The following is a 21,041-nucleotide window of genomic DNA, read 5'->3' as shown; positions in this document are numbered from 1 at the left end:
CATCGGATGCGATCTCCCTTAACCGGCGAGACGTATTTATCCCGGTGCGGCGCGGCGACCGCGCGCGCGACTCCCAAAGTCCCGAGTCCCGCGACAACGCGGTCGTACGTTATCACGATTTACCGGAGAGAGAGAGCGATCGACGTACGTACACACATCTCACCCCGAGAAGCGCCGAGCTTCTATCTTACCTACCTTTTCTATCCATTCGCAAAGCGTTCACGGATAAAGCGATTTACGACGTATTCGCTATTTTTCTAAGGCAATCTCCTCTTGCGCATAAATAAGAAAATAAAGGGGAACGAATGCATACACACACACACACAAGAAAGCTCCTTTCTCTTGTATATTAAACAATATATTTCGATACAATCTTTCAACAACGCAACAATATTCTTTAAAAAATATAAATATATGAATCATTTGTAACTTATAATATAAGATAACTCTTAGCAGGAACCGCTTACATATTACCAACCCCTTTGTATTTTCTTCAACGAGCGCTTTTATCCCCGCACGGTAATATTAAATACTTATTAAAAGCCGCAAGTCGGAAGATAGTTCTGCAGGTACAACAATACAAGCACCATCGTGTTTTAATCTCTGTTATTATACTCTGCTCTCCTAATTTCTCTTCTGCGGCTTTCGCGACAATGCGTATGAATTGTTTACATGTTTTTAACATTTCATACATAATATTTGTGTGATAAATTATCCTTTTTATTTAAACAAATATATTTGTTTAAACCTACAAAACGCATCTTCTATTCATATAAATATAATATATTTGATTATTAATATACCTGATTTAATTCTGCTATAATTATCATTTTTCTATTTAAGACTTTTTTCACTTACATTTAAAATCTAATAATCTTTAAATTGTATAAGAAGAACAATTGTAGAAGAAAAGATTATCAACTATCCCGTTGGGACACCAATCAATAAAACGCTAAAATTATCATGGTTTTCATTATTATGCGTAACAAGGTTGCATTCGGTTTGGACACTCACGCGCTTATAATCCATTTTATCTTTATCGTTAATTAAATGTAAAACAAAGATAGAAGCGTTGAAAGCATCCAAACCGAACATAGTCCAAATAATGTTTTACATCTTTATACTAATCATAGATATACAATTATAAAAATATTCGAAAGAAAAATTGACAGTATGCAAGATTTAGTAATTTCATTGACATTATATATACATATAATTATCCCCCTTTACCATATAAAATATATATAAAATTTTAATAATTTTGTGCGTATAATAAATATTGCAAGTAATCTAAACACATTAACGATCTTTCTTTAGACATATTTGAGTCTTTGGAAGATTCCAAGTTGAATGATACTTATAAAATTGTACTCTGTTTTATATTATTTAATTATTCATAGTAGAAAAAAAATTTTCCTATCAATAATAATTCATGCTATCGACAGGACAAAGATACCGGCCTACGTTTTATGTATTGTAAAATCACTTTTTGTACCACCTATTTTCGATACCAATTCTATACCATATATTTCCATCGTGCCAGGACTAGCTGCGTATTTGCACATATCATAGATTGTCAGAGCCGCTATACTCACAGCGGTTAAAGCTTCCATTTCGACCCCGGTTTTGCCAGTACATCTGACCTCCGATGTGATTTCGACTCTGTGCGATTTCTCGTTCAATTTTAAGCATACGTTTACATAAGACAAGGAAAGCGGATGACACAGAGGTATCAGATCAGAAGTACGTTTCGCTGCCATAATACCAGCCAATTGAGCCACTGACAACACATCGCCCTTCTTTACATTGTTTTCCGCAATTAAATTACTAATGACAGGACCAATCCTCACGAATCCCCTTGCTATCGCTACGCGTTTACTATCATTTTTTAATCCGACATCCACCATACTCGCTTTACCGGTCTCGTCTATATGTGATAATGACGAATACATTCTAATACTTGCATTGCTTTTAAGATACTTGGAAATATATGGGAAATATTTGTACTGCATCGATATGGTATTACTCATTTTGCAAGGAAATTTCTCCTTACTATTTGCTGCAACGTAAATATGTTGTAAAATTAATTCTAAAAGACATTGTTAACATAATTAACATTAGCAATTTGCGATAATGTCTGTGCGCATTTCGACAAATCCGAACGTATTTTAATAGTTAATTATAACGATCAATTAACCTCCAATCAGTATCATTGGCCTATTTTCCATTTGAGTAAGATTGAACATCCCTGAAACAGCAGAGATATAAATTCGGTTTGTCGATACTGCTACAGTTTATTTAAAATAAATAGCGAGATAACAGGAAAAAAACTTGAAAGAGAGAAGAAAGCAAAAAACCAACATCTTTAAATAATTAAAAATACTTTTACTAAGATTTTTTAATAAAAGAATTAAAGTTTTATTATTAAATACCGCGCGTTCTTTCCGCTTTTTGATCGATACATATGTACATAGCATACCTGCGTGTTGCTTCTTTTTTTGTGATACTGCTCTTCTTATCAAATCCTTAAGCGCATTTTCCGAAATTCCACTTCGCAAAGCGTCTCGAAGCGAGACTTCGCCTTTTCCTTCAAATAGGCACACTTTCAAATTTCCATCAGCTGTTATTCTTAAACGATTACACGAATCACAGAAGTGTTGACTCATGGATGTAATGAATCCAACTTGCCCTATGAATCCTGGTACATGGTAGGCCTGCCGAGAGAACATTATGTACAATATAATTTCAATTAATTCAATTATCAAGTGTTAGCAACTAGAAAAAACAAACCTTGGACGTATCATTAAGCTGATTTGGCAGAGCTTGAAAATCGGGATATTTCTCTCGGATTATTGCTTTCATCTCGTTGAAAGGAACCATCTTATTTTCTTTCCACTGGTTTCCTTGAAACGGCATATATTCTATGAAACGTACATCGACAGGCCGGTCTCTTGTGAAATCGATGAAATCAATTATTTCATCGTCGTTGCGACCTCGCATCATCACGCAGTTGATCTAACCATTCAAACACATTGATTAAATATTGTATACACCAATTTATGTTTAAAATTTATATAGCTTTTTAATGAAATTACTTTCACAGGATTATAGCCAAGCTGAACAGCAAGATCTATGGAAGCCATAACTTTTGCCCAGCCTCTTCTGCGAGTAAACAATTCAAAGCGCTCCTCTTTCAGAGTATCTACCGATATATTGAGTGCATCCAATCCCGCTTTCTGAAGAGCTGGCAATTGACGCGTTAGAGTTAATCCATTGGTTGTAATCGCAACCTGATCCAGATCTCTCAATTGCTTCAGTTGTCCTAAAACATAAAATTATATATAAATAAATTTTGAAAACTGAATTAGACTCACAATGTTAAATTAATTAAGCACATTTCCATTGAAAAAGTAGACTTTACCGACAATGTCAATGATATCTTTACGAATTGTGGGTTCGCCGCCGGTCAAACGTATTTTGCGCACTCCTTCTTTAACAAAAAGATCAGCTATTTGTATTATTTCATCCGTCCTTAGAATACCTTCCTTCTTGGTTAATTTCACACCTTCCGCAGGCATGCAATATGTACCTATAATGTTTGTTAACATGATATTTTGTGTTAAGTGACATTCATTAAATTCAAGAGAATTCTAGTTTAATATTTTATACAATTTTAAAAAGACTTACAGCGAAGGTTGCAACGCTCCGTGAGGGAAATCCTGAGATACGTGTGTTTGCGCCCGAATGTATCTGTAAGTATTTCATGCTCATTCTCCCGTAATTTTACTCGGAGCTGCTGCAACTGTAATAAACGAGATATTCATTAAATCAATGACGAACATTTTTAGAAATGTTAAATCTTACAAATAGACCGCGCTCTAATTACAGATGCGACGACAACGACACTTACCCGAGATGGCGTCTCCTCGACTGCAGCAGCTTCCGTCGATGCTCTCGCGGCACCACGAAGCTGGTTGACAAGATTACATCTTCGAAACATTTGTACGATCAACAGACTCCAAAGAGAAACGGAGAGAAAAATAGAAACGTTATATCATCCACTCACTGATTGACGGAGGGGGGTTTATAGTGTTGCTTTCACTCTGGCTGGTGGAATTTGTACCTCCAATCTCTCCTTGAAATTATTATGCCTGTCCACACTCCACTAATCGACCTTATATCCTTGATTATGCTTAATGCTTCCTTCTCTACATTTATTTTTCGGCCTTGAAGCGAAAAAAACAATTACATGATATCAGCGTTTACGAATTCGTCGTGTCAGTGCTTGTGTCTTTATCTAGTGCACTGTCATTCATTTTTATCTGAGGGAGCACTACGTCATTTGACACTGACGTAGTTAAATTGAGTGCCTCAAACAACATATGTACTTGGTAATTCTTTGCTCTCCTTTCTCCGCTCTCATCAGCCATTTGTCAATCATCTGTCACGCGGATCACCCAGGATCACCTGACATATCTCATATGGCTCACATATGTGACGCATATGATGCATATGGATACCCGTTCTTTTACAATGTAGATTAACTATCTCAACTTGCTCTCCATCTTTTTCTAATTCTCAGAACTAAAAAGAGATGGAGAATTCGTTGAACCGAGATTAAAATTAAACTACGTTGGTAGAAAGGGGCAATAGTCGCGAAACAGCTGTTCAACCTGTTTGCAACAATACTGCCTCGTTGTGATTGAAGCAAGAAACAGCTGGATCGAACTAAGTACGATTAGTAATAGAAGAGATCGTAATTACCTACTGAAAGAAGAATCGCTCTTATCGATTATCAGTAAAATACTTTTTTCTGATGTTTAATAATCGCGTGATTGTCGATCTTCGAAAATCGTTAGCTGACCGCTGAGAAAGAGGTTAGAAAGAAAAGATTGAAAGAAAAACTTGATATTTTTGTGTCTCTCTCTCTCGTTTCAAAAAATAAGAAGAAAAGTAAAAGAAGAAATGTCTCTTTTTCCTGCTTATTCGAACAATAAAACTGAATGTACAAGCAGTGGTGATATAGGTAATTATTTCAACTTTCAATCAATGTTTACATTGTGAAGACAATTAAATTGAAAATACATTATTATTTTTTCGTTATTTTCCGCTTCAAAATTAATGTACTTGATATTTGTATTGTATGTTTCAGATGTTTCCACCGAGTGGTTGTCAAACTCGAGTTTTCAAACACAAATTCCAATTAAAACAGAACCTCCTGACCTATACTCTTCATCAGACGAATCTTTACACGAATCTTTGCTTGATACAGAAAAGCAAGTACCATCTGAACCAATTTTTCGAGATACAAAAGTACATGTAAAACAGAAAATCGATAAAAGCCAAAGAACGGATAGGAAAAGACGTACGCACGACAGTAAACGATATAAACCAGATTATGAGCTGGATGTTGAGAATGTATACTTTGAAGATAGGCATAGAGATAAAGGGAACAATAACATAAATACATATTGCCCCAGGGCGAGGCCATATTATGATATTAGTGAAAAATCTCTCGGTTATGTTAAGAACAAACAACCAAAGAAAGACATGTTTCGTAGGTATTATGTTAAAAATATTGACTCTGTAGAAACAGAGAAGAAAAAAGATACAGTTATCAAGAAGACGAATGAGAAGGAGGCTTCAATGAAGCAAGATGATGAAGCAAACAAAAGTATATCTTCTTGGTGTAAGAACTTGGAAGAAGAGCAAAAATGTAAAACTCGAGAATTTAACGAACAACTAACAGAAAACCCACATAATGTTGAACTTTGGCTGAAATATATTTACTTTCAGGTATTTAATGAAATATTTCTTGTACATTTTGGTTACAAATAGCATTGTTATGTTTTAATGTATGTGATACAAAGTTAAACTATATAACAATATTTTAATATACTTGTTACAGGATACTCTGGCTTATTATCAAAGACACCAATTAGCTAAAGATATGCATCGATCTACAGTATTGAAAAAGTCATCTATTGTCGAAAAAGCGCTTGAGAAAAATACAGATTCCAAGGAATTGTTAAAATTAAAGCTACATTTTATGACAGAGTTGACACCGTCTGATGAATTATCAAATCAATTGGAGATATTAGTTAATAAAGATTCAGGGAATATTATGCTGTGGCAACACTTTATCATGGTCACACAAGGTTCAGTAGCAATGTGTACTGTACCCCGAGTATTGGATTTATATTCAAAATGCTTCTATGTTTTGAGACAGCGCTCAAGAACAAATCCTTCCATTTATGATGCACAGTTGCTGCGTAAGTAGACGTTTGTCGAACACTTTAATTTTATTATACATATATTTCTTTCATGTATCTTATTAATTCGATACATTATATTTTGTCTAGATATGCTGTATCGATGCTTGATTTTCCTGAGACAGACGGGATTATGGGAACAAATGTGGGAAACAATACGTTTAAATCTAAATTTGAATCTAAACTTAAACAAAAATAGTTTATCTTTTCGAGGATCTATAGATGAAAAAAAATTAAGTATGTTAAATATTGTAAGTTACAATAAAAGACTTCTGTTAAGATTATTCTATACAGATTATATTCAAATTGCAGGAAATATTTCAAGTTATTTACTTATGCCAAATCGTTGACATTATGTAATAACTTAATGATAATTATTGAGAAGGTAAATGTGAAAAATGCCTACATACATTACATAAACAATAAGTATAAAATATATAATTAATTTTCCAAAAAGAACTTAATGGGAGTCTTGCAATGTTAAGATATATGAAATATATGCTCTTAATAGTACTGAATAATAATACTAATTTTCAGTTGGAATGGAAGAAATGATATTAATGTCACGATTACCATTAAATCAACTATGGCAAAGAACTGAGTCATTGAGAGAGAATTGCCATTGGATTAGCGTTAGTAGGGACGAGTTAGAATTAGTTGGAGATTCTAGAAGATTTATTTTACCAGAAGATGTAGCAGATTTTGTACATCCAATTCTTTCTCGTAATTCAAACTTTCAAATGGCTATTTATTCTCTTTTATGTCTGAAAGTACCACTTTTACCTTGTCGTGATTGCTATATGAAAGTAAGTAAAAAAAAATTATCTTATTTATTAAATGAGATTACAGAGAAGTAGGAATAAATCATTTAAAAAATACTTTATATTTTTTACAGGAATTATTATTGACAAACTTTCATTGGGGAGTAGAATCTTTAGAAGTATTGCTTCCATTTATGTATCCTATGGTAGGTGAAATGGCTGGTCATGATCAAAGGAAAGAATTATTGAAGGAAGTTCTCGAAGGACGTTTAACGTCAGGTCCTCAATATCTCAAGTTTCATCCAGCACAGGAACCATATTTAGATTTTGTACGCAAAATATTTCATACGGTCGCGGAAAATCTACCTTTGTTACAACGGACAAGTATATATATCTGGTGGTTGCGATTAGAAAGATTACTGGTATCTCTCGGCAAAGATGAACCTTTAAAACATGACAATAAGTAAGATTCATATTTACCTAAATTTTAATAGTTTTAATTTCGCATGCAACATGAACCAATTTTTTTTTGTTGCAGAGGAAAAAAATTGAGGGCAACATTGAAAGAATTTTTAAAAAAGGACGAAAACAGAAATAACTTGTATTTCTATAAAGAATATGCTTTAATAGAACTAGAAATGGGCAGATTCAGCAACTGTATGAACATTCTTGAAACCGCTATTCAATCTCAAGGGACATGCCCGTCTGCGATTACCAATACGTGTGAAAGAGCAGCGCTTTTTAATGTATACAGGACATTCATCGAAACCTTGCTTGATATTAGGACGTACAACGAATCACACAGATCCTGGATATTAAAAGTCTTTGGTCAAATGATACCTAACAAAAACGAAAATCAAGAATCTTTGATTGAAGCATATTTACATTCGTGTGTACAAAATTTTCTGCAAGTCCCTCTCAATGAACAAGAAAAAGATATTTTATTCCTGTCAAACTTAGAATGTGATGCTATCGTATGTTACGCGTACTTTCTATACATTAAAGATGGCGATATCCAAACTGTTATCAACACATTGAGGAACTGTATTGATCATTCCAAAGATTATCCTTACTTACAGGTACTAATTTAATATTCTGCGAATGATTAAATATTATTAATAAATAAATTTAAATTAAACAATTATATATATAAAAAATTTTTTTATCATTGCAGGAAATGTTGTATGAAAGTCAAATTGCAATTCTGCAATTACATTACGAGCGGACTCAGAGTATGCAGCTTGTGTTAAAAGAAACCCTAAGCAAAACTTTAAATACATATCCAAATAACTTTTATGCTTTATCTGTATTCGCTGGAATAGAGGTAAAAAGCATTATATTACATTAATACTATGTAATGAAATTGTAACAACTGCTATAAGACGTTTCTAAATCGATAACAGAATTACAAAATAATTATCATTTCAGAGTGAATTACCAACTTGGAGATTCAATAGTAGGAGCACTGAGATTGAATTGTGGCGAGCCATGGCAATGTGTCTGGCTGCTCGTAGACGTATTAGTCTCCTAATGAAACTCGATCATCATGATGCAATGAATGCCGCACTGAATAAGTTATTATCTTTTCATTTAACACTCTCCAGGTATAATATAATTAAATTCTTGTAAGATGAACTTAAATGCATAAATATTATGATGTATAAAATACACAAAATTATTTTCAGGATACCGTCGACACGATGTTGCCCATTGCTGTGGAGACTGTATATGCTCCTTCTGCGCGAGCATAATTTATGCGAGAAAAAAGGAGAAGAGATTTATCATGAAAGCGTCACTCAATGTCCATGGGCAAGAAGTATTTACATAGATGCAGCTGAAGTAGCGCCTCAACTTCTCACACAAATTCAAGATCTGATTCGCGAGAAAGAATTAAGAATGCACGTCACACCCGAGGAATTAGATATTCTTCGTGGATAATGTAATTTTTTTATATATTAAGAAAAACTGTAATGTTCTTGATGTTATCTATATTAACTGTAATATTCTTGATATTATTAACGTCTCCTTAATTTAAATTTTATTTTTTAATGTGATAAATTATAAGAGTGTATTTAAATGTAAATTTATATATATAGCATGTAAATTAAAAACACCTGAAAATAAAAAGTAAATAAGCCTTTTTTGCAACGTGTAAAATAAGATATGTAATAAAATATAAAGTAATTTGATATTCAGTCTCATATTCAAAATTAATTATTTTTAATATATATTACATACACTTACACACATATATTAATCCTAGTAGCAGGGTGTCTAGCGCTCCTTGAAATCCTTGAATCCTGGAATTATACTGGAATTTAATATACTCTGGAAAATTCCTGGAAAACCCCTGGAATTTCAGGACTGACCTGGAAATTTTTATTCTTTCATTCTAAAAAAAATTAGGTCGCGAAAAAAGAAAGAAATAAGAATATTTTCCGCTCATGCGCACGAACGATATCGGTAACGTCGGTAATGTTGCAAGTACGCTAATCGTGTGTATCGTATGTGCTCGAGAATTGGTGCGGTACAGAGCATATAACGTTGTGCAAATTGATATTGCTTCCGTGACGGAAGAAGCGTAGTTTCTTGCAATTTCTACCTAACCTCTCAATTAATTTCAGCAGTTTCGCTGTATGCTCCCCATATTTACGTATAATAATCGTACAAATTCTTGTAAGTACATAGTAATGCTAACTTAATAAAAAGAAAAATCGTTTATGTTTATAAAATATTCATTTGATATTATTTATGAAGCAATAAATAATTTTGTTCTGAATTTGTTAGCATTTTAATTCATTCGTCATATAGAATCCTAACATGATATTCCTAACTTGATAGTACAGAGCATATAACGTTGTGCAAATTGATGAAAATTAATCAAATGATAGAAATTAATCGATGGATATATCCTGGAAAAACTAGGATTCTTTACCTGGAATGTCCTGGAATTATCCTTGAATGGATTAGTCAGATGTCGCTAGACACCCTGAGTAGGCCACTGTCATTTTTAGTTACCTTCCCGGCCTCACCAGGGTATGTGAACCCTGCAACTTTGTCACGCTATATCTCTGGACTGAATACATATTTTTTAGTTCAAAACGTGTGAAATTTATATCTCGAATGAATAGATTTACTTACTGCACTCCATGGCTTGAATTTGGATCGTCTTCCTGTTAGGATTATGAACTGCAAAATGCTGAGGATGGCTTGAACATAGCCGAAACGTTCATGTAATAGATAATTTTTTAATTATATGTATATAATTACCGCACGAATTACTGCGTTTTTTAGGCTCTTAATTGCCCGTTATTTAGTTTTGTGTATTTTAATTAATTATCTCAAGAGCCCAATTGATTGATTTATTGGTTTATATCTCGAAATCAGACGAAGAGAGAGAGAGACAGATAAATATGAATCAAATAAATAATATTTTATTTTCAATTAATTACAATGCTTCAAAGAAATTTTATTGGAAAAATTCGCAAAAAATGACTATTTTGGACAAAAAATTCTCAAATTTTTTAATTTAATATTCAAGCCAAAACTAGTACAATTTTTTTAGTTGACCCTTTGAACTAACAAAAAAAATAGTACGATATGAATCGCTCAAAAAAATATAATTATTTAAACTATCAAAAATCGACATTTTTGAAAAATCTTATTTAAACAATATAAAATGGTAGATAAAGTATTGTACATGTATAAATATTATTATAGTTATGCACAATTAAGTTTATTACGATTTAGTTTAGAGAATGATGCAATACTCGCTCTAAAGCAATAAATCCGCTCCGACCGAGCGATCGATCCGAAGACAGAATTATAAAATTTCTACTATTTATTATTGTGAAATATAATTCTTTTTAGTTCTACATATTTTCATGTACTTACTTTTATACTATCTGAAACTCAGTAAATATATATTTAATAAAAAATAAAGGAGTACCCAGAATATGCGCCGCCAAAAACTTACAATTAGTTATAGCGTTTTTCACTGCGGCAGAACCGGCACGCACTCAGTGCACTCATGGGTTCAACGTATCCTGTGATTTTGTTACATCACTGTAACTTTTTTATAATATAATTTGAAGACCCGGATTGAAGCTGAAGAAAAACTTTAACTGCCCATAGATATGATAAGCCTGCAAGGGTTTTTTTTGCGTTATTCTCGATGTGAAAATGCACAAAAGTTCAAAGAGGGTACTTGGGACCCATACATGACTAATAGCGTTTTTAACTGGTAGCAGGTAGAACTGATGCGCACTCAATGCACTTTACAGCCGTTGTACACAAATCGACATAAAAATGTACGTTTAATAAAAATATAGAAATGAATTAAACCACGAAATCCTTAATACATTTTATTGTAATATTTGATAAAGTATACATTGGGTATTTTATTAACTGAGATCTCTCACTTTTACAGTCAGATTAGGTTAATGTACAACAGCTTTAATGTGCACGAGTCAGTGATGTGACACAAAAAATTGTAACAGTATTTTTCAGAACAAATTATAAACAGACTTGAAAAATAAAAGATCGTATTATCTTAAATCAAGTGTATTGTTTTCTTATTGAGACAGTCAAAAATAACAATTTATAAATTGTGTATGTTTTTAATAATATAACTAACCTCAAATTGATAGTATATTGATAGCTAATTGATTGTATGTATGTGGATTAAATGTCATTACATAAATTTTAATAACGATAAATAGAAAAAAAATCTTTCAAATTACATTAAATATACAACAAATATATGAATTGAAAGATAAATACTTCTTATAATATCTTTAAGTTCTTTTATCATACTTGTGTATTAATGTATATATTTTTTTATTTGCAGTGTATGAAAATTTGATTATAAACATCACATTTTCTAAAAAATGGATTTAAAAGCTGTAGTTGTTTCTGGAGAAGCTCCAGAGTCTGACGATGATGCATCAAACATTGTCACTGTATGTAATATATATCTATACATATATTATATTTTATACTATGTTTTTAATTTAATACAGTTAACATGAAAAGTGTATTGTCTACAAATTTTATTACATGCAGGGCCTAGGATTCCCTACAATGAGAACACCATCCACATACTGCGGTACTATTATCTCAGGCGAAGCTCCAGAATCTGATGATGGTAAATTTTGTTTAATATATTTTTTAAATGTATAAGGAACTAATTAACATTTAATTTTTATTCACAGATTTAACAAGTTTAAGTAGTATTAGCGGAGCGGTAGATGCCATGGCATGTCCTCCTTACACAGATCTTAAAATACCAAGATCTAAAAAAAGTTCCATCAAGTATAATAGTTTACTTCATAAAAAGTTATGTAAGTGATTAAATATATCTTAAGATATTTATAATCATATTTCCTAATTAATTACATATTTATTTTTCTATTCATCAAAATATCAAGTATTGCAAGCTTGTCGAATAAAATGTTTACAAAACACGAATTTTATTTTTGTTAACATTCGTTTATTAATATTACAGCAGTACAATGTGCGTAACTATAGCTAAACAGTATTATGAGATTGTTCATGTGTGGAATATCGATAACTTATTTTCCAATGATTCGTATTTCTAAATCAATTTCGATTTACTACACAGTTACATTCGCATAATTACAATGTTTATCTATAAGTTATACTGTACAAAGAATTTTCTTATAAGTTCTTATAAAACAGCATTTATGAAAGACATTAAATTATATTTTATAACATAAAATCGATATATGTATATACGTATCGCTTATTAATTTTGAACATCATTTAAATTGACATATGTTAAACAGACGAATGCAATGAAACCTTGGATAGAGACATTCTGCAAATGACCGAGGGCGCAATCACAACCAGTGTACAAGAATTGTCAGCTGTTAATCGACAATTGCTGAGAAGTGAATTGGTGTTACAAGAGGCTGTGTGTCAATTACGCAATGCATCCGGTCGGATGAAGGATGCCTCCGACGCTCTACATCAACTCATAGACGACAACTTCTTGCATTCCGTTAAAATTTAACTTTTATTAAACTTATTAAGTGCATTTCTATTCTTAAGATATACATGTAGCAATGAGTAACAGGTATGTGCTTACAAGGGACGTCACACAACTGTCCTGTACCGATTTGATTTTCTGTGAAATATGTCGTTAAATGCAAAAATCTAAAAGACACGTATTTTTTTCGTTCCTTAGATTTTTGTGTTTAGCAACATATTTCACGGAGAATCAAATCGGTACCGGACAGTTGTGTGACGTCCCTTATTAGTATATAATGTCATGGTACCGTGCATTAGATGCCGGTGTTAAAAAAAAAATGCGCTTTCCTCTTTGAGATCTGGGACATTGTTGAGCATTAATCGATCTTCCCTTTAACTGGCAGTACTATTTAATGCGTCCTTTTTATACTTTCCAACGCGTTGTCTCGTTTGTCTCGAGAATAGTATCAATCACATCAATTTATTATAAACTAATATCCTAAGATCGATCTGTGGAACAAAACGTATTACGCCTGATATTTAACGATACATTTGATCATACAGTGAGATAGCAAATAGTTCGATACTGGCTATTGTCTTGCCTACCATTTCGTAAATTTCAATCGGAGTGGTGGCACAAATTCTAATACAAATATGTATAATGCGATTATAGTGCGCAAGAGGCTGGTGATAATTATATATATTACGATATATGTGTATATATATATATATATATATATATATATATATTAAAGAACGTCACGATATTGATATAGAGCATTTCTGCGGAGAGTAGACATACACTTTCGTTACAGTTTTAAAAAATTTATAGTAAATGTATATAATATATTTTGATTTTGTGATTTTCAAAGAATACATGAATGTAAATCTGGCATCGCTCGTTTGGATTATTGATTATGTCATAAAATTAGAATAATATTTAGTATCTAGAGTGTATGTATAGTCTTGTCAGAAACACTTATGTTCTTTCTTTGCTGCAGATTACCACGTGTTTTTTCTTTTCTTTTTTATCAAATAGCACAATTTTGCTTGGTATCAAAGGGTTGATATCGACTTTTTTTTGTCGCTATTATGTCGCTAATGTTAGTGTACAATGAATTGGTGATATCAATGGTGGTGGTTTTCGTTTTCTCTATAAATTCAGTCTTAAATATTCCATCGATCTTCGTTGAACCAAATTTCGGTATGACATATCTAAGTACAAAAATCCCATAAACAAAACCCGTTTCGCTAAGACTTGATATGGCAATATCGCGACGGGAATATCCACTCTGAAATGTGTTACTTACGCGCGGCTTGGCTTTCTTTCTTATGTATTATTCAAATTAACAACTAAATTGCGCGTGTATATTTCTGCCGGTACAGCAAGGCAATCTCTCTTGGATGTTATATTAAAGCAATTCCGTACGCTCACTAAGGATGGAAAGTATTGCCAAAGCATAGTTGTGCCACTGAATCTTGTATGTATATAGATTAAAAAAATTCTACAAAAAACTTAGAGCTACTATTTCCTCTAAGATGCGAAACCTATTACTATTATCATTTATTATTATTATTATTATTATTATTGATGTTACGGTAGTAAATTGTTGGGCGAACGTAAACTACTTGTGTTTCGTGTCTCTGTACAATGTCTTTGTCTCTGCGTTTCTTTGTGTTTTTCGCGTATACGAGAGATAACATAAGATTCTCCTCACTGACACAGCTGCGTTCAGCTTGAGCGACTAACGCTTGTCTGTTCTCAGTTATTCTCAGTTCTCAGTTTGTGTAAATAGCGATGGGCTCAATTCCAGAATAGGATCAGAGTTTGTTGTAGTTGGCGACCTTTATAGAATATGCGACGCCGCACTCTATACATATTTGCTAATGTGAGGGCGCCCACCCCCCACATGGCCTACGCTCGCTCCATCTCACCACCGCTCGCGTACATCTGGAGGAGAGCCATGGATTCCTGCGCTTGCCGTTTTTCCACTAAAAATCTACCTGAAGCTTCCTTCAGCTGCTCGAGGAAGAGTCTGTAACAAGATTGGAACAGAAAAATTAATGATGCTGTCCTAAGACAATCACTTGATCAAATATCATAAGGTATCAATAGCAATGTCTTGATGATAATATAGAAAGTATATTATCTTAAATAACAGAAGTGACTTCAAGCTCTAATTAACTTGATTAGCTATTAATTAACAAGTAGTACTTTATTAAGATGAGTAAAATCATCAATAATTTTCAATTTTAATGATTAATGATTCTTCATTTATTATTTTTTATTTTTTGTTGACACATTTGAAGAATTGTATAGTTAGAAAGCTGATCGAATTAATTATACATATTAAGCTGATCATATTAATCGAGTGATCAAAGTCACTCTGATTGTCCATTGCTTACCTGTCAGGCACTATGTCGCCTAAACTGTCAGGATCCATATCACTGAGTGTTTCCAACTCGGTTCCTCCTAGGAGCGAGATATGCGACGGGTCGCTGTGCAACGATGAGACCAGTGGTTCAATGAGCGTTCGCCGTCGTCGAATCTTGTCGACTTTTGAACCACCTTCGGCGTTATCCACATTATCCACAACGATGCAACGAGACGCTGTCTTGCTGCTGCCTACAGCGGCCCATTTTTGATCACCATGCAACACCATCAAGCTTGTGTTTCTTTCTAACGTGGCAAAATATTCTTCGTCGTCTACCTCTGTTCCTGTAACATTTATCAGCATGTAAAAGTGAAAAAGACTTCATACCTCATATAAACAATTATAGTGACTGATTCTTACAACACGTGTTCTGCAACAAATTATTGTATACATCTAATATCGAAGAGATATTAGAACTAACAATTGTTGTATGTTGCAACATGAATGTTTCCTTACCATCCTGTTCAAGCACGATCGTCAGATCCGCGTCCACGGGGAATGCCAGTCGATTGCGTGCGACGTTAGTCAGCTCCTTCAACGATGAAGCGGTGATGCCCTTTCTTCGCTCCCTGGTGTGATCAACTATCTTGTAAGGATTGCCCACCCCTTGCATGACTCCGGTTGTTTCCGACATATTTCTTCTGCACAATCGGTGAACGAGAACAGATTTTAACTCTTCTAATCGTTAACGATTAATTCTGTTCGGTTTCAGTTCGGTATTAGAATATTAGGAATCCCCGACGCCCAACGATAATTAAGCAACAATTGTCTCTAAGTCAGAAAGGATTTATTCTCTTGAAGAGAACTGACTGCTGCTAAGGCCTGATTCTCGTTGCACATTAGTTGGTCCGTGTCTCGACGATGTGTCGGGGAAATTCGAGTGACCCGTGCGTCCGACGATGACAGAGGAAGGAATACGCCCTTACGCGTGAAAAATGTAACGAACACAATTACGATGAACACGATGTGTACAAGCGCTGTTTCTTATTTTTTCAGCGTCGAAGAATAGCTCTCTTGACGATTATGCACCAGGTTGCAGTCGTATCACTGTCCAACGATTCCCCGGATAAAAAATTGTATCGCTCGAAAGAAGCAAACAGGTATGAAAGGGCAGTGCTCAGGATTGCGTTGGATTGACTTGGAGAATCAACGAGAATTTGAGCGAGACCTCTCCTTTTTCTCTCCTTCAACAATTCACGCGGTTAAAAAAAATGGATAGAAGGTGGAGACAATGACGATTGTGCGACGCGACAAAGACAGAAAGGAAGAGAGTGATGTGTATATGATGCCTTGAGTGACTGAACTGACCGTGTGTCAACCCAACACTGGGTCAACGGTGCAACTACCCCTTCTATTTATACCCCCTGTAGACTCTCTCGCAGGTATATACGCGCGAAACGAGAGACACCCCGACACAGCATCTACCCCACCCACTTCTGCCTATCCATCCAACCCTCTGCCGTAGCACCCCTACACGGAAATCAATAACCTACCCCACTCTAGTCGCAGCCGCGCTCATTTTTTATCAGCGCCGATGAGAAATTTACAAAAATACTCCAGCACAACCGTCACCAAAGAGGGCCGATGCAAAATGCACAGATTGATGAGATAATTCACGACACGTGTCAATCGATCCACTTCTTTGAAAACTGAAGGAGATTGAAAATAAAAACGAATAAAAATAATTTTGCGAATCTGCGATATCCAGACATATTGTTCAGATAAATATATACGATATCGGAACGGATATTAGCAATTTTATTTAAAGAATAAACAGATAGATATAAAACTTCTCACTATTTTGCACTACTTGGAAATGTTTTAATATAAAACCTGCACGTGTCACGAAAAAAAACAGATAATAATTTAAGATACAATAGAAAATTTTATGTACTTTTTATTATTTTAATAATGAGAATTACGGTATACATATACAGAATATTTAAACACAAAATTCATTACAATGATAAAATTAAATTTTATATATACATTGCATATGTTCTATATTTTTAAATCATTAATCTAAATTAATTTAATTATTATATACAAATTCTTTATTTAAATTTTGTTATTGTAATATATATTCTTGTATTATTTAATGTAATGTTACAAAGAAATGCAGAATTTAATATTAATCATTAATTATTAATCTATAAATTCGATTAATAGATTCTCAAATATTTCAATCCGCTAGGAGTTTTAAATTTAAGACACAGCACTGTAGTTATATTTAGATGTCAATGAGACTAGATACTGTTTTAAGTTTAAAGTTAGCTCAGGCATAGCCCAGTTAGGGTTCCTCGGTGAGCAACATCAATTTATTCGAATGGAGTCAATCACGTTTTGTTAAAATTTTGATAGAAAATCTGAATCAAGAATGCCGTCGAATGGAAGTAAAGAGGCCGACGACAGTCAGACATGGGAATTAGCAGAGAGGTGTCTATTACCTATTGCATTTTCACATGCAATTGCAGTCATCCTGGCAACTATATTAAACACCTTTGGGATCTCACAGACATCTAGCTTTGTACTCTTTTTGTTGCTATTGGTCATATCCGTAGGATCCACATTGTTCTATCATAATTTGAAGGTAAGCTATTTGCATTGTGTAACGCAAATCTTCAATACATCACTCATTTTTTCCCCCAATAATTTCATATAAAACTTTTTACTACAACTACATAAAAACTGTAAACCTTTCTGACCTTCAAAATTACATTAAAATACATATCGCACTCCTATAATGAAAATCATATGTCCTTCTCAACCTTTTATAATGTCATATGCTTGTGAACATTTGAAAGTTCAAAGGCCCTCTATATCGGAATTCTCGTAGAATTTTACACTAGGCCTGATTAAGACCTTTGACCTTTTTTAACAAACGTTGCATAATGCACCTGTTATCATTACCTACTACCATACTTCCTGCTTCATACGTTCTCTTTTTTTTTTTTTTACAAAGGACTTTGAGATCGTCATCGCCCGATCAATGGCTTTCAATGGATTATCAAAAGCATTATAAAGCTTCATTACATCAGCTCATGATTCAATAAATTATAAACACTATGTTTTCCTAATAGTCTACTTGATGCAACAGGTTACTGCAGCAGGAAAGGCAGTATTAATCACAGGTTGCGATTCGCGGGTTGGATACGCTTTAGTTAAACAGCTAGATGATTTGGTAATTATACATGAAAACATATGCTCGTATGACCAATTGAATAATTTAAAGACGACATCTGTGATCTCACTCTTTTTAAGGGCTTCACCGTATTTGCTGGATTCAGTAATAAAGCCGAGAATGAAGATATCATGCAGAAGTTAAAAGACCACGCGTCTGGAAGATTGCACGTGTTACAACTAGATATTACCAGCGAACGTGATATACATTCGACTTTCCTTTACGTCAACGAAAACTTGCCTGACGGAGCTCCTGGTATATCGCCCTATCTCTTAAAGCTTCCTGAGATTATCGGTGTAACGGATTACTTCTACGTCATCGTTGCTACGTTATTTCAGGATTGTGGGCACTCGTGCATGCTGCTGCTTGGGTGACTCTCGGGGAATGCGAGTGGGTGCCCCCATCTGTTCTCAAGCGAAGCATAGACATCAACTTCATTGGCCTAGCGCGTTTAACACAGGTACTGTAAAACATTACAAAAATGTCAGAACGTGCAATATTCACTTTTCTTTCTTTGTAACAGGTATTTCTTCCTCTGGTTAGGAGATCAAAGGGCCGAATTGTTCTTATTAGTAGCCTTCTGGCGCGGATACCGAGTCCCGTCCGAGGCATTTATTGTGCCCTTAAGGTAATAAATCCTCTTTGTCATGCGCGTAGTTAAACGTGGCTTGTCTATTTGTATATATAATCATAAGACTGGAAGGACATTAATAAAGCTTGAGTAGATCAATAGAAGATTATAAATATATCTTAGGCCGCTGTAGAAGCTTGGGGATCATGCCTAAGACTAGAGATGCGGAGATGGGGTGTCGACGTTGTGATCGTCGAGACTGGAGAATACGTCTCCGGTAATGCATGGCTGAAGGACAACTCTGCGCTGCTTGAGCAAGCTAGAGACATGTGGACTCAACTGGATCCTCAAACTCGCAAGGAATATGGTCAGGAGCTATTTCAGGCAGAAATGCTGGCTCTGGAAAAGTACACCCAAGGACCAGAAGCTGATTTAACAGCTGTCACGAGAACCCTAATGGATGCTGTAGTAAAGACTTTTCCGATGCGGCGGTACACACCTGTGACGCGCAGTGAAAGAATACAGGCATTGTGCAATCATTACCTGCCGAAACCGATCTATGACATATTGTATACAAATTGAATATATCTCTTGTATGATACATACTGATGATCAGAATATGATTAGGAAGATACATTCTTCGGATAGACGACATAAGAATAAATCTTAGATGAAACAGAGAAGCAAGAATCTTTTTTTTAGCAGATTGCGTAATCATTTGAAGCACTGCCTATGCAAAACAGCCGCAAAAAGATATTGTACAAATTTAATAAAGTTACTTTATCAAATTATGAAACTTACACTCTTCTCATAAAGCTCCGACTTTCAAGGCCTTCAAATAAAAACATAGAACGCTTTTTTTAAAATTCTACTCCACTATTGGATTTTAACCTGATTGAGCATAAAAACACAATCCATGTTTGTGTCCCTCAATATTTTTAGAATTAGTATGTCAGGGATATATTTTAAAAATAAATAATTTAACGATTTTAAATAAATATTTTAAAAACAATTTTTAAGAAACATATGCAAAGTTTTAATTATAGCGTTACATAGCAAAATTAGGCATCCAAAAGATCTACAATTACGACGTAAATGTGCTAATTTGGATAACACAACTTCCAATCTTTGATAGACATCAAAAATGGATTTCCATATTATTCTCATATTTACATATTTAAATTACATCATTTATATATTCCTGTATCTATCATGTTGATTTCTTCTAAGTTTAATAAATAACATTCGATAGAATGAAAAAAGATTTTTAACAAATCTGTATTAACAATTTTACATACCTATATAAATACAAATATTTCTAATTATTTTTGCAGAAGCAGAGAAAAACCTGAGAGGCCATCCCAGCATTTTTCGTGTAAACGCTCGGATCGGACCGATTGGACAGTCGGAATTCGGATTGCTCGGAAATCGCTATGCATTAGCGACATCAACATCAATTTTATTAGTTTATATGAACTATGTATCACACTGTTTTCAACACTACATTGATAAACTTGTAGTGTCGATAAATGGATATCGATCGTGGACATAGTGTAGAATAGAACCAAAAAATTGTGGACATTATCGACGGGATATAGACACTGGCTACCCAGATAGACAAGCGTGCGATACCGACACCAACTCGCACAAGATACCGCTACCGTACTGTTACTGTACTGCCACGAGATGGCGGGGTACGGTGTAACTGTACGGTAGCAGTACAAAAAGTGTACGTGATATTATAGTACAGCGTATCAACACTGTACCTGTACTGCGTACTATTTAGGTACGTCATGGTACATAACCCGTACCATATCAATACGGTGTACC

At 34.0% G+C, this 21,041-nt stretch overlaps 6 protein-coding genes across 11 annotated transcripts; 3 read left to right on the top strand and 3 right to left on the bottom strand.

Annotated features, from left to right (window-relative positions):
* Nucleotides 1–1,398: 1,398 nt before the first annotated feature.
* LOC108762862 (cyclic pyranopterin monophosphate synthase accessory protein-like) lies at nt 1,399–2,051 on the bottom strand. Its single transcript, XM_018510071.1, has one exon. The coding sequence runs from the start codon at nt 2,028–2,030 to the stop codon at nt 1,461–1,463; it is 570 nt and encodes a 189-aa protein (XP_018365573.1). The 5' UTR covers nt 2,031–2,051; the 3' UTR covers nt 1,399–1,460.
* A 121-nt stretch (nt 2,052–2,172) lies between these two features.
* Mocs1 (Molybdenum cofactor synthesis 1) lies at nt 2,173–4,419 on the bottom strand. The gene is made up of 7 exons (XM_018510068.1): nt 3,911–4,419; nt 3,688–3,802; nt 3,422–3,589; nt 3,096–3,322; nt 2,791–3,015; nt 2,480–2,714; nt 2,173–2,248 (listed from the first exon to the last, which is right to left on the bottom strand). The coding sequence occupies exons 1-7, from the start codon at nt 3,998–4,000 to the stop codon at nt 2,193–2,195; spliced, it is 1,116 nt and encodes a 371-aa protein (XP_018365570.1). The 5' UTR covers nt 4,001–4,419; the 3' UTR covers nt 2,173–2,192.
* A 501-nt stretch (nt 4,420–4,920) lies between these two features.
* On the top strand, nt 4,921–8,992 carry LOC108762857 (protein NRDE2 homolog). Of its 4 annotated transcripts, none has more exons than XM_018510066.1 (10): nt 4,921–5,017; nt 5,153–5,796; nt 5,909–6,272; nt 6,363–6,509; nt 6,810–7,078; nt 7,168–7,496; nt 7,572–8,112; nt 8,208–8,357; nt 8,462–8,637; nt 8,719–8,992. In XM_018510066.1, exons 1-10 carry the CDS (start codon nt 4,966–4,968, stop codon nt 8,969–8,971), a joined length of 2,925 nt encoding a protein of 974 aa, XP_018365568.1. In that variant the 5' UTR covers nt 4,921–4,965; the 3' UTR covers nt 8,972–8,992. The 4 variants fall into 4 exon arrangements, with proteins under 4 accessions (XP_018365568.1, XP_018365567.1, XP_018365566.1 ...); XM_018510065.1 differs by having other exon boundaries at nt 4,925–5,026; XM_018510064.1 differs by having other exon boundaries at nt 4,925–5,029.
* A 2,333-nt stretch (nt 8,993–11,325) lies between these two features.
* LOC108762863 (uncharacterized) lies at nt 11,326–13,751 on the top strand. Of its 3 annotated transcripts, none has more exons than XM_018510075.1 (5): nt 11,326–11,343; nt 11,883–11,994; nt 12,098–12,179; nt 12,247–12,375; nt 12,841–13,751. In XM_018510075.1, the coding sequence occupies exons 2-5, from the start codon at nt 11,923–11,925 to the stop codon at nt 13,065–13,067; spliced, it is 510 nt and encodes a 169-aa protein (XP_018365577.1). In that variant the 5' UTR covers nt 11,326–11,343; nt 11,883–11,922; the 3' UTR covers nt 13,068–13,751. The 3 variants fall into 3 exon arrangements, with proteins under 3 accessions (XP_018365577.1, XP_018365576.1, XP_018365575.1); XM_018510074.1 differs by lacking the exon at nt 11,326–11,343 and adding an exon at nt 11,504–11,525; XM_018510073.1 differs by lacking the exon at nt 11,326–11,343 and adding an exon at nt 11,556–11,644.
* A 26-nt stretch (nt 13,752–13,777) lies between these two features.
* On the bottom strand, nt 13,778–20,624 carry LOC108762861 (DNA fragmentation factor subunit alpha). Its single transcript, XM_018510070.1, has 4 exons — nt 20,510–20,624; nt 15,916–16,100; nt 15,431–15,743; nt 13,778–15,060 (listed from the first exon to the last, which is right to left on the bottom strand). Exons 2-4 carry the CDS (start codon nt 16,091–16,093, stop codon nt 14,940–14,942), a joined length of 612 nt encoding a protein of 203 aa, XP_018365572.1. The 5' UTR covers nt 16,094–16,100; nt 20,510–20,624; the 3' UTR covers nt 13,778–14,939.
* Nucleotides 17,688–20,007, top strand: LOC108762860 (D-beta-hydroxybutyrate dehydrogenase, mitochondrial). The gene is made up of 6 exons (XM_018510069.1): nt 17,688–18,049; nt 18,557–18,640; nt 18,721–18,895; nt 18,979–19,100; nt 19,164–19,268; nt 19,395–20,007. The coding sequence occupies exons 1-6, from the start codon at nt 17,837–17,839 to the stop codon at nt 19,791–19,793; spliced, it is 1,098 nt and encodes a 365-aa protein (XP_018365571.1). The 5' UTR covers nt 17,688–17,836; the 3' UTR covers nt 19,794–20,007.
* Nucleotides 20,625–21,041: the final 417 nt, after the last annotated feature.

Source organism: Trachymyrmex cornetzi, unplaced genomic scaffold (genome assembly GCF_001594075.2).
Source record: "Trachymyrmex cornetzi isolate Tcor2-1 unplaced genomic scaffold, Tcor1.1 scaffold324, whole genome shotgun sequence".
Taxonomy (NCBI): Eukaryota; Metazoa; Arthropoda; class Insecta; order Hymenoptera; family Formicidae; genus Trachymyrmex; species Trachymyrmex cornetzi.
Note: the sequence above shows the minus strand (reverse complement) of the source record. Positions and strands in the feature narration are given on the sequence as shown.

Coding starts and splice junctions, on each gene's coding strand:
- LOC108762863 (XM_018510075.1), top strand. CDS start 11,923: ATGGATTTAAAAGCTGTAGTTGTTTCTGGAGAAGCTCCAGAGTCTGAC. Junction 11,995..12,097: donor ATGCATCAAACATTGTCACT/GTATGTAATATA, acceptor TATTACATGCAG/GGCCTAGGATTCCCTACAAT. Junction 12,376..12,840: donor TTTACTTCATAAAAAGTTAT/GTAAGTGATTAA, acceptor TATGTTAAACAG/ACGAATGCAATGAAACCTTG.
- LOC108762857 (XM_018510064.1), top strand. CDS start 4,966: ATGTCTCTTTTTCCTGCTTATTCGAACAATAAAACTGAATGTACAAGC. Junction 6,510..6,809: donor TATAGATGAAAAAAAATTAA/GTATGTTAAATA, acceptor ACTAATTTTCAG/TTGGAATGGAAGAAATGATA. Junction 7,497..7,571: donor CCTTTAAAACATGACAATAA/GTAAGATTCATA, acceptor TTTTTGTTGCAG/AGGAAAAAAATTGAGGGCAA.
- Mocs1 (XM_018510068.1), bottom strand. CDS start 4,000: ATGTTTCGAAGATGTAATCTTGTCAACCAGCTTCGTGGTGCCGCGAGA. Junction 3,803..3,910: donor TCGAGGAGACGCCATCTCGG/GTAAGTGTCGTT, acceptor CGTTTATTACAG/TTGCAGCAGCTCCGAGTAAA. Junction 2,715..2,790: donor AGCTTAATGATACGTCCAAG/GTTTGTTTTTTC, acceptor TTCTCTCGGCAG/GCCTACCATGTACCAGGATT.
- LOC108762861 (XM_018510070.1), bottom strand. CDS start 16,093: ATGTCGGAAACAACCGGAGTCATGCAAGGGGTGGGCAATCCTTACAAG. Junction 15,744..15,915: donor GATCGTGCTTGAACAGGATG/GTAAGGAAACAT, acceptor TAAATGTTACAG/GAACAGAGGTAGACGACGAA. Junction 15,061..15,430: donor GGCGACATAGTGCCTGACAG/GTAAGCAATGGA, acceptor ATCTTGTTACAG/ACTCTTCCTCGAGCAGCTGA.
- LOC108762860 (XM_018510069.1), top strand. CDS start 17,837: ATGCCGTCGAATGGAAGTAAAGAGGCCGACGACAGTCAGACATGGGAA. Junction 18,896..18,978: donor CTTGCCTGACGGAGCTCCTG/GTATATCGCCCT, acceptor ACGTTATTTCAG/GATTGTGGGCACTCGTGCAT. Junction 19,101..19,163: donor GCCTAGCGCGTTTAACACAG/GTACTGTAAAAC, acceptor TCTTTGTAACAG/GTATTTCTTCCTCTGGTTAG.
- LOC108762862 (XM_018510071.1), bottom strand. CDS start 2,030: ATGAGTAATACCATATCGATGCAGTACAAATATTTCCCATATATTTCC.